Genomic DNA, 18,993 nt, shown 5'->3' on the forward strand with positions numbered 1-18,993 from the left:
CGAGCCTGTTATGGCGTGCCCTTTGGATGTAGTGGTTGGTGGATTACCACGAGATAGCAGTTGGTGTGGATTGAGGGCTTGGGAGACGGTGGATCATCAGTGGTTGCAATAGCAGCATCATTATTGATTATCATTGATCGTAATGTTTATTTTTCATTACTGGATCTTTATTATCATCATCATCATACATGAACAATTTCATCATCATTACCATCTTTGTTTTACATCATTAGACCCTCCATCATTGTTATCAAAAACATAAAAATATAGATACCTTTATTATTGTTAATATATACCTATATTTAAAATGAATTACTATACTCTACACCAAATCAAGTGAATGTTATTAGCATGCACTTTGTTAGCAAGTGCATGCTAATAACATGTTCATGTGATCATATGTGAGACAGACGTCTGAATCGTTGGCTTCGTCCGTCGTTGGGGATCCACTTCCTGATGTCAGAACGCACGGCCCCAATTCCCGTTGGTTCTCTCCCATCTACTGATTGGTAACGGGATATTTGTGTTGCAGAATGAGGCTGCATCGGTTCAGTACGGCAAAACGGACCAATACCATCTACCGTGAATGAATTAGGAGGAATTGCTTTTGTGGAATTCCAGTGTGAAACAAAAATAAAAATGAGATACTGTATATTCTCTAAAAAAAACTCCCTCGACTTTTATATTTTTGTTTCTTTCGGTAAATTCATGTAGAAGGGAAATAACAAAAACAAATAAAAAACAATAAAATTATCACGTTTCGATTGCAACACAAGCAATCATCATCAGGTGTGAAAACCACAGCAAGAAAATGTCTTAATTTGGAGCTTTGGTGGCTGCAGGGATTCATATTTTTGGTTCTTTCGGTAAAGTCACCTGATGATGATTGCTTGTGTTGCAATCGAAACGTCGTGAGAATTTTATTGTTTTTTATTTGCTTTTTTATTTCCCTTCTACGTGACTTTACCGAAAGAACCAAAAATATGAATCCCTGCAGTCACGAAAGCTAAATCGAAAATTCCCTCGACTTTGTCATGAAAGCAGCCTTTTATGTTTATGTTAATTTATGGTTACTTGTTGCTCTTTTACTCGTAAGCGATGCCCTATGAATATTATTACTTTAATAACAGCGGTGAATGTTTCATAAGAAAGGGGGGGGGGGATTTTCTGCTGAACTGAACTTAACGTTGAGACGTTGCTCACCTGTTTACAGCCATGAGTCCTTGGTGGCAATTCCTCATTCCTGTTGGAGGGGGGGGGGGGGTGGTGAGTTTTTCCATAGTACAGCCACTTGGTTTCAGCACAAAGTGGTACTCATTTGAGCAACTATTTGCTTAATAATCGTTTATGAATTGCCTCTCATTCTCCGGTTAAACCTGTAAATGGCGGGGGGGGGGGGGGGGGGGCGAGGGGGGGGGGGACGCAATATAGCAGATGGCAGTGAAACAAAGATTCAAACTGTAAACTGGTTGTATCCTCATTAAGACTCATTAGTAGCTAATGGGGTCCCCATCGTGTAAAGGTTCGTCTTCTCCATATATGGGGCTCCCAGGAGCAAACATTGATGACTGTATTATACTGATTAGTTCTAATTGGAACAAATTCGGTCTACAGTTCTCATCTATTTGAGTTGGTGATCTAAACATTAATATAACCACACATTTTGTTATTTTAAGCTTGTGTTCTGGATAAGGCTTTTGTACAAGCAATGTTGCACACATTTGTGTGCTGTTAGAAATTCAAGTTGTCCCTTGCTGGAGTAAACCCTCCAAATATCACATCGCCTCAGTGTCAAAAATCACAACACCCCAAGGAGCAACATTGCACACAAGGTTCCCACATATAGAATTAGTCAAAGACATGTAAGCACCCTCTATAAACAACATTTTAATGGGCCTTTGCTTATCAAATATTAAATTCCATCAATGTCATCCTTCAGGTTATATTTTTTTCTCAACGTTGCTTTGGATTTTCACATTATAACTGGTATCACAGATAAGAAATATAAAGTGTATTCTTGTCTGTGGTGGTAAATGAGCCTTATATAATTTTGCAACACTTAGGCCACATGTAGAGTCTTACCCCAGCCACACCTACACACCTTTACATTGCTTATACACTCGTGTGATGTTACATTTTGAGGTCCATGCATCGCTTAGCAAAACGTATTTGCACTTGTGCATACCTATATATATTTTTAAAAACATCATCAGTAGTCAATGGTAAAATCCACAGCTGGATGAAGGCCTCCAAAGCCGCCACTTCCCACGTTTCCACTACGCAGCAAATCCACCCAGCCCCTGCACACAAACTGATTGCATCACTCCATGTTTTTAACAGCATTCATTATGGCATTTGAGATGTAGACTTACACGTATACTTGATATCTAAACAATTATCAGTGAGGAAAGATCTCACCAATTTTTTTTTATTTCCAATGTTTTTTTTAAAGACATGGAGGACAGAATTTTATGCACAGTATTGAAGTTGATTATATATTTCAAGTAACATACACACTATGTATATAAACGCTGCAATAATGATCTGCTTTGGTAATACTGTAAAATAAAAATATGGACATTGTCAAAATTCTATGCTACGAATTAGATTCAGAAACAGAATGAGAAACACGTTGATTAGATGACATACCAAAAGTTATAGGCATAATTTTGACGGTTAAGAAACGTTAGTAGGCCTGTGCAGAACATGTCACTTGCAGCAGCAATGGCTGGTGCTTGAGACTAATAATGGAGTGGCAGGCAAACATGGTGAACACGCCTAGTAGCCTGTCCACCATGGAGATGGAGCGATGAAAAGAGCTGTTGTGTGGGAGAACGGATGTAGCGTTGCATTGCAAGACCACGAGAGAAGGTGACCAACTTGGCAGGGCTTTTGTTGTCCTTCCCCCGCATCTCTGATGAGCACGGTTGGCTACGTATGGTGCGAAAGAAGTTCAACATGTATACATGCATGCATTGCAAAACCACGAGAAAGTATTGGAGTTGAGTATATATGCCTTAGAGGGCTTTCACATAGTGGTGGATAGATCAAAGCTGATGATGATATACTTAACAACTATTACCATTCATAAAAAATAGAAAGCTAAGTATGAAGTTTGAATCTGGCAAGTCCTCGGAGGTGAAACCACAAGAGGATACCAGGTGGTGTAGAATGAGGCTGTGATGTATCCAGAAGATGGCAGTAGAATAATGTGGGCATTTGATTGTTAACCCCTCATTTGCGTGGCTTGCCCGTTGTCCTTCCGTTATCCTCCCATATGTCAATCATTAATGGAATTGACTAAACATCCCATTTGTAGGACCCTCCTAAAAAAAATGTTGAGACTCAGCAAGGCTTTCCATGGCAAGGGCATGAGTATTAGCGTACATGTACCATTACATTTCGAAAAATGCAGTGAAAAGAAATCCCTTGGAGTATACGACGGGTCTCTTTTTTGGTAATTGATATTGAAGAACGATAACACATTAGACGCCACAACTATTTACGAAGGCTTTGATAAGACACGCGCAGTGCAACACCTTCTAACGTTTAATGAAAAAACAAACACTCTACGTGTTATTGAATGCGGGCCAAATATTGGGCAAAACATTACATTGCAGTTATTTTAGCACGCTATGTTTTGAATGGCTTTCAAAGCTTAGCAACGTAAAACGCCACAGTGGAGTGGGGAGGTTCAGCTGCGGAAGGTTTTTTTTTTAACGAGATTTCTTTGGCAGCTTGTTAATAGGGGAAGTGGTGACCTCCTGCTTAAATTTGAGCCACATGTAGGGCTACAGCTGCAGTTTCTGCAAAAAGGATTGGCACATGAATATGAGTGCATGTTGGCCTTTCTGCCTGCATGTCGAATGCACACATTCTATATAAGTGCACGGGCGCGCGAACATGTTTGTCCTTATGCATGACCGCCTTTGCATTTGAGGGCATCTGGGTTTGTATAAAGCTTGTGTTTCATATATTGTGTTTGCATTAAACATATTTTGTAAATCTGTAGTGGGTCACTTAAAAATGTAATGCGTGTCACATTTCCCTTTGCAATCGTCATTTAAGACTGAGGCAATTGTATTCAAATTTGAATATTGCATTCTAATACTTTAAAGAAATGCTTATTCACATTCAGTAACATATTTTTTTCCCTAAAGATGTGGAATAAGCTCGTTCTTTTCAACAAAGCATAACATAAAATCAAGATAAAATGGCTTTACCGCATTGACGCACAGTAAACTCGACGCACTACTGACGGACGTACTTAAAGGGGAACCAACGAACGGGAGTGCCGAGACACTGAGGGAAGAAGAGCGGTAGGGCCCTGATGTTTCCCGTCGCTTCACACAAGGGGGGCCCTCAATCCAGCAGCACTCGGCCCCCATCATCCCCCCCCCCCCCTTTGCGAACAGTGCCGTTGCCTGTCCCACTTGCCGTGGGAGTGAGTATTTGTAGCCTGCGGGCAGGCATCGGAGGGAGCAAATCAGAGTGGGGGTCCCGTTTGATTTAAACCAGATTTTTCTCCACGCTATTTAAAGTGGGGAGTGGTGGGGGATGGGGGGGCGGTGCGAGGTGTGGGGTGCAGGGCCATTCGTAACTCCCCCGGCCACCTCCTTGACAGTGTGGGTTTTTGTGCTGTATCACTTTCAAGAGCCATGCACTCCGCAATATGTGGTCCAACACCCGGCGGTTACACGTGCCTAATTTTTTTGGGGGGGGGTTCAATTTTCGAGCACCTCTGAGAAATGTCCACAAATATTTGTACAAATGCTTCCTGTCATTCTTCAATGGCATTTGTAATGTGCTGCCCAGTGTATGTATGTTTCTTGCTATACAAGCAAATGAGCCATGGCGGTTTTTGTAATGTACGTTTTGAGCAGCAGATACCAACCCAATAGCTGATTATGTTCAGCTTCACAACACAGAAAAAAATGCCTGATGAAAAATGCATGTATGACTGCAGGAAGACCTTATGAATATTTGATGAATGTAACCTGAAATGCATTGCCTAACGTTTTATTTTGTTTAAATATCTGGAACATTTCATTTGCGCAATGGTTTTCTTCCTCCTTCCAAAATGGTTTATTTCTTTCAAAACATTTTTAAAACGTTTCCTTTCATTATATATAAACATCGAATCTTTAGGGCAGTGTAGAATTCAACACAAAAAAATAAATACATAAATAAGTTATGATTGGTATGAAACAAGAACTTAAAATCGCATTACTTTCAAATTAATATTTAAACCTAATTTTAAATGGTGATATATTAAGGTTGCTTATTGTCACAATAATGCCCTGAGGATTTAAGCTTTAAACTGGGTTAAAGCCCTGGCCGTCATTTGCCAGCAATCAAAAAAGCACGTCTAGCGACTGAGTGTTGAAAAACGAAATCTCTCGATCTCCTAAAGCACAAATGTCACAACAAAGCCACCTATGCAATTTTTATCTTTTTCACACTAATGGTAGGGAGGGTAAAAAAAAAATTGTATCATAACTCCAAGAATTTGACAGCTGTGCTCAGTCGAAATGTCCCGATGTCAGGCTGGCTTTACAAGTCCTGGCTTAGAGCGCAAACAAGCTCGCCTGGGTCTTTAGTCTTTGCCGTTGAAAATTCAGACCCTCCAGGGTATGGAGATTTTAAAATGGATCGTAATCTAAAGTGAGATGGGATGCTGGCATGACGTAGCCCTGGGGAGACCGGCCAGTGGCAAACATAGCCCAACAATAGAATAAATAGACATAATCTATGCCTCTCTGTTCCCTGTTTTCTCATGTGCTCATTCTGTCTTGTCTCTTTGAATTATTTTTTTTCTCATTCAACTGCGAGTGTTTCCAATAATTTTCAGCCTGTCTTGTGGGTTTATTTTGCTTGTGAGACGTGTAATCATTTTATTATACCTCTTTCTCGAACCCATAATCCCACTGTGGTCTGGTAAGGCTCCGTATTTTTATGATTTGCTCTCTCATTGTTGCGAAATGCCTCTCCATGTCTGTATCTTATTGAGGTTTTTTCCCCTTCTCTCTCCTGTCACTACGGAAATGTCCTAACATCTGTCTCTGTCCTGGCCCATTTTTGCCTCTCGCTCTGTACCTAATGTCTTTTTGAACTTTTGTCTTGCCTCTCCTTGGAGCGCTCCATCTCGTTCAAATTGACTTTCTGTCTTACCTGGTTGCGTCGCCTGTCTCTCTACATCTTTGTGTCACCCTCACTATCCCTGACTCCCCTTCTCTCCATCTCCCCGAGGGTCGTGCTGAAATACGAGTAGGTGGCTGAACCCAAAGCAACCCCCAGACCACTCTCCACCCTCCCTCCAACCCCCCCCCCTCCACTCCACAAACGCATTCCTCCTTCCATACTGGAGCGATTAGGTTGAAACCCTTTTTAATGCTCCATTTCTCAGTGGTGTTTTTACTCTCCGGCCTGTAGAAAAATACTGTATCTGTTCCGACACCTCTGATAGTGGGACACATGAATACACGACATCTGGAAAACATTTTGCAAGTGTAGCACCAGGTTGAGAATGTTAAACATGCTTTGAAACTATTCTTTTAAATCCATTCTTTAATGTATTAATTTTGGCCGTCATAAAGTTTCTTTGTCACTTGACGATGTGATTCTGGTTCATAGGGCATAGAGTTTGGTTCATAGGGCAATGCACTATAAAAGTTGCCGTTTGAAACACACTGGTATTTGGTGGTTTGTAGATTTTTTTTCCTCCTATCTCTCAAAATCACACACTTTTCATATTCAGTTTGTCGATTTCGCAACGAGATGCTGTAACCTCAAAATTATTTGTTGAGATACTCTAAAATAATGTTTCATTCATTGAAACATTGACAACATACTGAAAGCTTCAGGTAAGCTTTACTGCAATCTAGGTGAGCTCTGGAAAAGTTAAAATATAAAAATGCACCTAAAAGGATTTGTAAAAGTCATTGTGCATTTGACGAACCTGGGTAACTAAGCTATAGAGGCACGTGCCCCGCTCAGCTAAAGGGACAGGACAAGAGGCCTGTTTTCCCATCCAAGTACACCCTCCAAACACCTTAGAACATTCATACGAGCCACTCCAATGCCATGGAGTGGCTGTGTAATAAAAGGGCCCGCAGGAGCTCCAAGGAGGGAGGCTGACATTGATGGATGATAGTTAGGCTCCCTTCACACCCCACACTCTCCACGCCAGATAATTACTACGTAATTAAACCCCCTTCCCTCTCCTGCATCTCTTGCATTGCATAATTACTACTCGCATGTACAGGCATTGGTGTTAAATGTCTGTGAGGTGGCCCAGTTGCTCATTGAGCATCGGTTCACGTGAGGTTTTTGGGTGGAGAGGGTTGAACAAAAATACGTGCATATGCACGTATTGCATATGCACGTATTGCATATGCACGTATTTTTGTTTGATTTGAGATTATAGTGGAAATATCAAATACGTAAATTTATTGAGAAAAGCTTTTTGGTTGTGTCTATTGAGTTTAGCCTCACTTGAAATAAGTCTGCACTACAAACTAAACAATCCATACTCGAGCGCAGTATAAATACAATAAACTGTAAATGCAATGCATTAGTTGATACAAGGCCGTAATTATAATATATATGGGGGGGGGACACATCTCCCCCCCATATTCAAATATGCTCAAAATGTCCCCCCCAATATATTGCTATAAAATAGATTTGGTCCCCCCCAATGTTGACTCTATTGCTACGGCCTTGAGTTGATATATTATTACTACTAATAAATGCAAGCTTAAAACATGCAATATAAATACAAATTGGTATACCAAAAATGTACCATTCAAATGTCAGACTAATGCTTATAATTGCAGGTCTAAAAAAATGTGAATCTCCAAAAAAAATGGAGCAGCGCTTAAACCCCTGCCCAGACGATAACCTTTTGTCTGGCAATTAAAACCCACCTCATTGTCCAGGTTCATCAATATGCACAATCCTTCATGCTGTAGCTGTAACGAGCGCCTTGCTGGCATTTACCAAATGGCTTTGCATTAGCATAATGTGATTAGCTATGACGGAGGAGCCCCACCAGTGTCTTTATGGTGACTGATGCTTGGAATGCCGTGGCTTCGGATGGATACACTAAATAATGGCCCGGGTTGATGAAACCACGGCACGATGTGTCTTTTCTCATTGAGCTGGCCGGTGAATTCTACAAACAACTCTCATTGTCGCATTTGCGCGAGCCATACCATTGTTAACAGGAGGATTAGTCGATAGTAGCGAATGACACTGCATTGTACGAACAAATGTGTGGTGTAATGTCACTTATTATATATTTTTTTAAAAATGATTGCATGCTAAGGAAGTGTCTGAACATTATTTGACATGTAAATTGCAGTTCCGCTCTGTGAGACTGATATTCAAATACTGTGGGATTGGATCTCTTACTAATGTGACTGTGGTACTGCGCATCGTAGAGGATTACAACTGTCCCGGAGTGAAACAAGCACACGAACAACGCAATGTTAAAAACAGGACTAAAATAAAAGTGATAAATGCATGCATGACTTCAAAAATATCTGAAACAGTTACAGTTCTACAATTGTGTAATATACAATGCTGCTGTGGTGTTAACGGTTAGAAAAATGGACTTGCAATCCTGTTGGATCTCCAGGCACGGCAGTTGAAACGATACAGATATTTTATGAAGCCCCCCCCCCCGCCTGCCTCTGTCTAGCAGTATAAATGGATTCTCCACAGTCAGTCGGTCGGCAGGCTACGTATGGTGTGGGTACTCCGACCTCGTCTGGCTGGCATTGAAGAGTAGACCAAGTACCCTCTAGACCTTTTACTGGAGGCCCTTCCTCCAGCAGTGCCATGAGCAAGACATTTTCCGGGCTGCACCTTTTATCTTTGGTGTACTGTATTGTAAACCATATAAATACACTTCCATCGTGTTAGCAGACATACAAATACATCTGTGGCTTTACAAAATATAATTGTATCGTGCGTTTTATAAAATTGTAATTAAAAAAAATCTAAAACTGTATTTGTTTGAGTTTCTCCAGGTGTGAATGGAAGCAATGTAAACCCTACATTTCATATTTCGAGTTGACAGTCCATTAAAGTCCACACTTCTCCAATATGTGAACATATCGGTCAAGGACAATGAACTGTGTTTTTTTCTATAGCCTGTGATATAAATTTAAAAAACCCTGCAGTTACATTCTTTAGAGGACACTCCAAAAATACCTACTTCACCTTTTAATTGCATTATAGTAATAACCATCATTATCTTAATTCACTGAGAGTGACAGATTGCCACTTGAAAATGTGAAATTAATTATGAATGTATCTATGTCTAACATGCTCATTGCTATATTTAACATACTGGTCCATCTAGATGATATTTTTGTATGATATTTGAGGAAGAATGGAATAGCGAAATCAAAATGCACATCAAATTCACATTAACTTGTGAAAATGCCACATTTTAGAAATTCCGTAAAACTCGGTCGCATCTGTAGCATTTCCGGACAGAACAAATGGCAAATGTTGAATAAACCTGAAAAGACATTTCGTGTAAAAAGGTCATAGATGGTTTTCTTCTTACTCTCCCAACGAAGGTTATGGGCTATATGTTACATGTGTAAGGGAGCTAAGGAATTCTACACCAGAGTGTTTGAGAGAGTTATTTGCTAACATGCTTTTGGAAAGTAAGGCAAGCTGACGTAAAGGCAAGTACAGTAATAATTTCATTTGAGGGTGTAGCCACTTCCATTGCACTGTGCTGTAAGACTAAAATAATTTGACGCGTCGCAATGCGCCTGCGTGTTCTTGTTTAGCATAGCGATTACAAAGGCATTTTCGTATTATAATCGTTGACTTTATTTAAATAATAAAAAGTGTATGTCAGATTTACTTTAGACGTGAGCACCATTATGGCTCTCTTTGTACGAAGCCATACCTCTTCTACTTAGTGCAACATGTTGAATTGAACGCTCGCCGCTTGAAGCCAAGTAAACGTGATTGACGCCGCCTTTGCGCATTAGCCTTTTTTTGCCATACCACGCTGTTAGTGGTTCCAGGTTATTCTAGTCCCTTGTATCAAAAGAAACGAGGGAAGAAGAAGAAGAAGTAGAAGGAAAAAAATGTACGAAAAACCTCCTCGGTTTTGGCGGGGGAGGGGGGTTGGGGCCGAAAGAAAGAAGTAATTTAGGTGAGCTGTCAAAAAATTCTGTAAAACGGCACGGCTCAGCGCCTGTGCCGTGGACGGCTGTCGCTGCACTGGCCGCTGAAGGCTGCACACACATTCCGGCTTCGTCACAGGGAGACCCACGAGGCGCCGATGTCCTTTGGCACCCTCCCGATGTTTGAGCCACACGAGAGAACGACCAAGCCATGTGGCAAAAGCTATTTTTTTTTATAGATTGATAATATACCACTTGGAAAAATAAGTAGCTTATGATCATGGGATATTAGCGGAGGGACAATGTGTAATGTTGACCCCCCACCCCTTGTTTGCATGATTTGTAACATAAGAAAGGCATCTTACTTCACTCCACAGACACACACTTTCTCGCGCTGTTTTGGTTTATACGTCAGTATTTATTACGCACAAGGTTACCTCGGCGATTTCTTCAAACGAATTATATTTTTTGGTTTTGTTTTGCGAACAGTGTATTGCGAACGGTGATCGGGATGTGGAAATGACATCTAACCCCGCATATGCCTGCTGCCCGGCACTGGTAGTAGTGGTAGGGTCGACTGCAGGGGTTTGGCCACAGCTGCTTGTTAAACTCACTTATACCAGAATGGAAAGCTGCCTGGGAGGCAGGTTTACAGGACTGAAGGCATTGCGTTAATTGGAAACACCAGCAGCCAGCAACGCTGTTTTCTCTTCAGAACCAAATCGGACAAATAACTTTTCTTTTTTAACGATTCTTGTTACACGATGACTGTGTCGTTATTAACGTTTCTTTGGGGGGTGCAGGGGATACCAGCCATATGATCCAAATGGCAAATTCTGTATTTTTCTGTGATTTTTTAAAATAAAAGATACTATATGAATTGCTTCATGCGACTGCTGTGTGTGTATTGATGCACTTCACTCAAGGTAAGTCATAATTTCCATAAATAAATAAAACACGCTTGCAAATCCAACTCACTAACTTTTTATTTGAGGTATGTTCATTACTTTGTCACTATACAGTATTTAAAATACCAGAATGTACAACAAATAACACAAAAAATTCTTATTTTTTTTAAAACAACAATCTAGACAAAGAGAAAAAAAAATCTAATGCAATCTAATTTTGACTTGACTTTGAGGAAACACCTTTAGCCCAAAGTTTGAGGCAACAACAGTAAGCTACAGAGTATCTGCAAGAACCACTATTTGTATGCAGCGTTGTGACGCCTGTGATATTTTTTTTCACTTTACTTATACTTTTTTAAACATTCATAAACCGGTCACTTTCAATGTAAATGGCAAATATTTAAAGTTATAGGTTATTACCATGAAGAACACACATGATTTTAGGGAACACGAGCTGAGTGACAGGCATCATTATTTCACCATTGGTTTAAAAATAACAAAAATCCAATAAGTACTGGTCGCTGTAGCTGTGCCATAGGCCTGTGGATACAACAAAACAACTGTGCGATCGTGGTATGTAAAAAGAAATATGCAATAGCATTTTTTTGTATCTGTTCTCATTTCGAAAATAAGATTCCCCACAGAGCAATGAAGTATCTGGTAATCAGTAAACACTAAGTGCTATAAACAACGAGTATAACTGCTTTGTCAAAGTCCAAGTTGCATAAAGTCCTTTTTAAATAGACTACATTGAAGGCGGTGAATTGAATTTACACCGCGTAGTAACCATGAAACTTTTCACTGATGTTTTGTATCCGGAATTATCATCACTCTGTAGTCTAAAATAATGGTGGTAAAAAAATACCCCCGCTATTATTATGGAATTCTGAAGAATCCTTTACCCATTCATTTTCTTCTTTTAATTATAATTAAAAAGAGCATTATTATTGTATATTTTTCTATCCCATGGAGAATCATTTTGTTTGATATTTTATTTTTAGCCAAACATTACCATGTGGGCCTCATTTAAAAAACAATGACACAAATCTGAAAATACCAAAGCAGGTTGCACAAACCAAGCCTGGGTGAACACACATTATAACTGTATCATGACATTTTTAGTACAGTACAGTAGTTAAACAAAAAAAAATCATTTGGCATTTTGTTTCTGCTTATAATACTGTTCTAAAAAAAACAAATAAGAAGCTTTCTGAGGTAGAGTTTGTTCATGTGAAACATACATAATGAACTTTTTTAGACAGACAATGAAATGAGAAAATAAATATAAACTATTGTGTACAAAGTCTATTGATGAGGTAGAGTTGTTTTTTTCAGCTGGCACAACCATATCCATAATTGACATGAGCTGTGCCAGCTAATGCCTGAGTACATTACCAGAAATGGCAAGTTTGTGATAGATACATATGCCGCTTTCTTGTACGGAATATATTACAATGTGTGGAGCAGGGGAAAAAAAAGCAGCTAAAACACAAAGACTATCCTTTGAGGTAACTTGCTGATTTACAGCATAGTTTCACACCCCAATGTTCATTTGTATACACAACTTATCATTTAAATGTTTTACAGTACTGTACCATAGAGTGAATTTCTATACAATAGATCAATACAACAACAGTTAATGTCTACTTTGGCTTTTTTAGAGTTGTCCCACTCCATCATAATACCAGTGACACATTCTTAAAAATGCTAATAGTTAAAACCTATCAAGAGGGCAGACCACATTAATGATCAGTTACACTTTTCACCACCTGTCTCTGCCCTTGTTAACAACAAAATATATTTAGTAACGTTTTTTCTTTGTGTGCAGCTCGTTTATACTTAAAAAAAATAATGATATTCTCTTGAATGCGAAATCATTTTTAACTGCATATTTTGTTTGTCAAACCAAGAGGTATAATCCCAGAAAGTAATTTCAGACAAGTGGTTTGTTATCTTAACTAAAAAGACAGTTCCTTTCCAAATGTTGTATATTTCACTCAGGAAAATGGCAATATAACAACAAATTGTATTAGAGGTTAAATTTGGAAAGGGAAAAAACAATCAGGATAAGTTATGTTCTACCTAAATAAACACCTCTAATTTTCCATGACGTAAAAAAAACACAATTTTTCTTGGTGGCTGGTAATATACCTGAATTTGAAGGAACTTTGTGTTCATGTTAAGTAAAGAGTATTAGTTGTGTTTAAATTAAGGTGTCAAAGTGCTGATTGAAAGAATGTTTGTATGCAAATATTGTACATCTGGGAGTGGAAGATTTTTTTTTGTGTGGCAATGGCTCTGCAATATAGATGAAAAACGGCAGTTGAAACAGCTACCCCTTTGTTTTAGCTGGCCCACCGAGACAGGAAATCCCATAGCTCATAAGCACGGAAGAATGTGTAAAACCCAGAGCCCTTCACACTTGCTCAACAGATTTGGCTTTGTGGCACTCATGCCAATGCATGGCCAGCTTTGTTGACAGCTGTAAAGCCTACCAGTTCTTCCCATGATAAATCGCTTTTATTACCAAAATGGCAGTACAGTCCGGAGTCCAGAGCAGCGTCTCCCTTTTCTTCTGTCGTTGTCATTAAACAAAGGCCCAATTTAGTTACGAGGGCCTGCGTGCAGGAACTGCAAGGATCACAGATGTCCTGCTAAGACCTGAAAGAAGGGTTCCTGTTTTTCACTTTTTTTGTGCGTGTGGATGTTAGAAACCAGGCAACCCCACGGAAAGAGGAGCTGAAAGCTTCTTTTGTCTCAGTCTGCATTGTGACTGCAGCATCGTAGAGCTCCGGCTAAATGAGACTTTTGTGTTTGTGTACAGAGCTTGCATTTGTTTGAGCATTTCAACGTACTAATAATGGTAGAATATGAATACTAAAAAGAGTTTTTTCTTAATGTAGAGCATAACCTGTGTGATTCTATTCAAATAACGGTGCAGCACTGTCGTTATTTCATTTCTAAATAAAGCCCGTTACGAGAGACAACTAAAAATTAGACACTAAAACTATATTTTTCGAAGTGCGTGACCAAGCTAATCTGTAGAAAAAGCAGTCGGGCAGTACACGCAGACATAGATGTCTTAAAACTGGCTTCTTTTCCCAATATAAGTCTATTAGTATTCTGTATTTGGTCAGCCCACGGCCACCTTCATACCCCCCCCGCCCCATCCCACCACGAGCATCAGCAGGAATGTTTACTGTCCTCTGCTATGTTCCTGATATATGGCTCTCAGCTGATCAGCTGTCACCAGTGGATGCAACCAATGGCCGAGCACCTCTCCTCCATACCATTTACTTGCTGCACTCTGAACTCTGACCTTTCAACTGTGCCACACAGATTTTGCTCCAGCCTTCTCGTGCGCATGCTCCCGCCCACTTCATCGCGGCCCTCCCTATGCTTGCCGGGCAATCCCATTGGGTAACATAGAAGACAGGCAGCATGTGAAGGTCAACAGCCAAAGGTTATAGGTTGCACGTGCTATTGGTCGAGGAGTTTTTGGATCATTTTGGCTAATGACTACAATTCAATAGCCCCATCTTTAGCTTTATTACAGTAATGGTGGTCATCTGACCTTTGCGCCTGGAGAACGGTCGGTTGGGTAGCTATGCAGCAAATGTATCATGAGGTGCTGCTGTGAGTCATGGCCAATCACTGTACTGATATTCCCCCCCCCACACACACAGTACAAAATGGCTAACATCAATGATGATATTCTATTAAAGTCTACACAGCACTGCAGGACAAAACCTTCACTTGGTATAAGCTAAGTTTTAAAGCATCGGACACACAGAAAGCTTGAATTTATCCTACATAATACATTCAGTGTCAATCTTTCTGTTACCCACCTATTATTTCAAGTAATGAGGTAAACGAAAGTGTAGTATGAAACAAAAGCAGTTTTTTTTTTACATAGTGCCTTTCAAAACATTCATTCTGAGGTAAGCTTTGCATTTTGAGTGTTGCACTGGTGGTAGAGCATTGTAAAAATGTTGCAAAGTGCTTTTTGCAAACGTGCAGTTTACTGAAAAGTTGAGTCAGAGTGACAGTTGGTTGACAGCCCAAAACAGATCTGCTTTGGTTTGCTGCACCAATCTTGTTTGAAGTCACATGACCTACTGTCACATGACCTACAGTCAAAACAAAAGCAAAAGGCCATGTTGGATTTGGATAATCCGGCAGCATGCGCTGCTTTGAGAAATGCAAATTCCATTATCTGTCTAAAACGCAAATAACAAATACATTATCTTACATTTTCAGAAGGGGTGAAAGTTGTTTGCCAAAAAAACACTCGGCCATTTTACAGTGCTTATTCATTTCGTGAAAACTCATATACTTTCGCTTTCCTGAGTATTTCAAGTGATCTTGAGATAATGATTCTCAGGCAGGATTATCGCTAGCTTATGTCTCAAATTACACAACAGAGGCAAGTGAGCTGACGAGAGTGAAAACATGCCTGTCACATAAAATATTGAGGCCGCTGCTTATGCTTGACTATCGCTGTGATTCTTTTGTTTCATCCCCCTATGATTTGCAGTTGACTCATTTAAAAATGGATTTAAAGCTCTGAATTAGATCTATATTTCGGAAATAATTCACGAAACTAAATGGAGCAAACCTGTTCAGGCACTTCGCAACACTGTAATTTAGCGATTGGGCTTTAATACTCTGAGTTTTAAAGCTTTCATTTAACTTCATTTCGCTTTATGTTCTCTTGCTGCTTTAACAAAAAAAAAATAAACAACACATAATGAGCACAGGCAAAGAATAACAATGAGTGCTCCTGAGACACCGTGAATACTGTTGTAATTGGGCAATGTTCAGGGATTATGTTTTGTTGACAGACTTGATTATAAAGCAAAGTTCACCTTTGCCATTGTCTACTGCACAACTTGAATCAGGAAACGTGCCGAGCCCCTGCAACATCTTCATGCCTTTACTTGGACCGAGTCCTAAGGCCAGCGAATAATCTTATGAATATTTGGTAATCTGATGATCTGTTATGTTGATGTGCCACTTACATTATTATTACTGTCTTATTTGTTTAAATATATATAACTTCTAAACAAACTAATTCCACTGCAATCCATATCAACTTTTTTTTAATTGCAGCTTATACAGAGAGCAACTGTTAAAACCCTGAGACTTAAAATTGACACCACGAAGGTTTACACTTCATGGCCATATCAGCCTACCACATTATGCCTGTCCACTGCCGTACTGTTTATTCCACTCGGCGTACATCTCTACATCTTTTTGGGACACACTTGCTCTTACTGCACGCAGGGCCCTGTCAAAGTCTGTGTACATGATTTGCCGTGAAGGGTCATGTAAGTCTGGAGTCCTGGAACCCTGCACAGGGCCTTGCATGAAGGCCTTGTAGCAGAGGCTGGCCATGTCTGCTCCCGAGAACCCTTCCGTTCTGCTCAAGATGAGCACCATCTCCTCGGGGCTGAGCGAGTAGCTGCGGCGCGACAGAAACCGCAGGAGTATCTGGTGTCGTGCGGGCCCGTCCGGCGGGGGCACGTAGACAGTTCTTGAAAACCATCCGAGAGTCGCGTCGTCTAACTCCTTTGGGTGGGACACTGAACCAATTAGAGCCACCTTTGGATCCTCACCTGAGGCTAATCTTATTCTATCCAAATGCAGAAGAAGCCTTGCCCTCGCTCTCTTCACCTCGTTGTCCCTGTCAGCCTGCTGCGCGAGCACCGCTTCAATGCAGTCAATGAAAATTACCGAGGGCTGGTGGCACATTGCCACTGCAAACATTGCGTCGATGAGTTTCTCGCTCTCCACGGCACGCTTGGAGACCAAGGCTGATCCACTTACACGGAAAAAGCTCGCGCTCATCTGCCCGGCTACACATTTGCCCAGCAGGCGTTTGCCTGACCCCGGAGGCCCAAAAAGCAATGCAACTTTTAGGGTGTCTCCAGAGTACACGTCTGGTCTCAGCATTGGCCACACCAGGCTTTCTTTCATGGCATTTTTGGCCTGCTCCAGCCCTGCCACATCATCCCAGTGAACAGGTGGGCTGGTATCCAGCATTTCACGTGTGACGAGTTCCACTAAGCTCGGCTCTATGTTTTTAAGTCTCTCTCCCACAGACGGCTCATGGGAGGGAACTGCACCTGCGTCTTGGTGATAAAGGGGCCATGGTGCGGCATGTCTGTATTCACCGCTGCTTTCAGGTGCTACTGCAGCGGGGATAAATTTACTGCCGAAATGATCGCTATTTGGTCCTAACGATTGTTTAACGGGCCCTTGTGAAGACGATTGATGGTGGACGGTGTGGTTTGGCTCGACGCCATACTTGCGCAGCGGCTGCTCGGCTGCCAGTTGCCTCTGGGGCTGCGTCACCGGCTGAAAGCCCACCCCGAGGCTCTGCGTGTCCGCACCATCGTAACCGTCATAGGGTCGATACATCTGGCTCGTGAAGGAGCTGGACGGCTGTTTGCAACCATAGCTACCGTATCCAGAGTCATTGTCGCCATCCTCAGACATAAATGACGCTTTCCTCTTCAGATTGCTACCAGCACTCAGGCCGACACCCGAAGGGTTGGAGGAGGGCGAGCCGTGAGCCTGATGGTAAACGTAGCTGGATACCGGCATGGTCGTCGATGACAGAGGAACGTTGTGTTGGGCCGGCATGTAGCCCGACGCGATGTGATGCCCACTGGGGCTGTACCCGGGGCTGGTGGCCTGCGAGGGCGCGGGCGGCCCGTAGGGCGGCGAAGAGTATGAATATGCCTGCGTGCCTGGCATCATACTCGCCGTGGTGCTCGTCTGCTCGGAGCGCATCATGCCCGCGCTGCGAGCCGGGGACGGGCGCGGGGAGGGCAGCGTGGAGCCCGACGTTGTGCAGAAATTGGACGCAGGGTAAGAGCCGTTGCTGTAGCCGGCGGAGTACACCTGCGTGTTGGCCGCCGCCGCCGCCGGATGTGAGCCCGAGATGCTGCGCCCATCGGGCACAGGGTAGTTCGGTCCTGACATCGCCCCAGCCATTATGGGTGAGTTCATGGCAAGAGGACCGGCGGGTGGTAGCGGAGCGTCGCTGCTGGCTTTCCCAGTGCAAACAGCGTCTTGAGTGCAGTTTATGTTGTACGCCTCGTCGAGGGGCGTCTGCCACTGCGCCCCGTCCTGCTTCTGCCCGTTGAGCAGCGCCAAGGAGGATTCGTCGAGACGTGGGGGCTGGGCGGGGTGCTCCGAGTACTTCTCCGCGTACTTCTTGAGCAGATTTGACGCGGTGAGCTCTGAGATGTTGTCATTGGCCCAGGAGTAGCGGAAGTGCTGGATGTGTCCGCGGAAGGCTCCCTCTGCCTTGTGGAGTGGTAGAGAGCCTCCGGATGGCATGTCGAAGCGCTGGCCCTGCCAGTGCGGCAGGTGCTGGGAGTGCTCTGGTGTCCACTGCATCTTGGTGGACCTGTCCTGCGACCCCAAAAAACGACAACAAAAAACTGGTCAACATTTTACCCGGTTTTTACGTGGACAAGCAACTGCACGTCATTGGTTTTTTTTGCAGGTAGCCAACTCTTTGACATTATATCCCTGTGGAATGATTGACACACTCCATATTCATTGGCTCAGTGCTGAAAAGTAAGGCGATGAAAGCAGTTGAAGCAAAGCAGAGTATTAGATTTATGTTTTGAAGCCGGTGCAACGTAATGTGCTTCCAAGCTTCTGGCTCGAGCATTTGCAAAAAAACACATGTGAACGAGGATTGCTGGGGTTTGAAATGTTAAATGTCGACGTGAATATGCCACGTATTTATTTACTGGGCATCTCATGCATATGTTTACATATTCTTTTGGTCCTTTTCAGTTTATTCCCCCACTAAAACCAGATTAAATGCAGATCAGTGAGAACTATTAGCGGTAAACTCCAAAGGGTGGTTGCCAAACAAAGCCGGGCCCTTTTCTAAACAGCGTGGCCCA

The 18,993-nt window shown here is 41.9% G+C and overlaps 1 protein-coding gene across 2 annotated transcripts in view; it reads right to left on the reverse strand.

The window, feature by feature from the left end:
- Window positions 1–11,122: 11,122 nt before the first annotated feature.
- The window catches only part of LOC116938548 (fidgetin-like), a 46,004-nt gene continuing 38,133 nt past the window's right edge, over window positions 11,123–18,993 (reverse strand). For both annotated transcript variants that reach the window (XM_032945770.2, XM_032945769.2), the window contains exon 2: window positions 11,123–18,487. In XM_032945770.2, coding sequence (XP_032801661.2) covers window positions 16,262–18,472 — 2,211 coding nt within the window. In that variant the 5' untranslated portion in view covers window positions 18,473–18,487 and the 3' untranslated portion in view covers window positions 11,123–16,261. The remainder of the gene's footprint in view (window positions 18,488–18,993) is intronic.

Source organism: Petromyzon marinus, chromosome 4 (assembly GCF_048934315.1).
Source record: "Petromyzon marinus isolate PM22_M1 ecotype Great Lakes invasive population chromosome 4, UKy_Petmar_22M1.pri1.0, whole genome shotgun sequence".
NCBI lineage: Eukaryota > Metazoa > Chordata > Hyperoartia > Petromyzontiformes > Petromyzontidae > Petromyzon > Petromyzon marinus.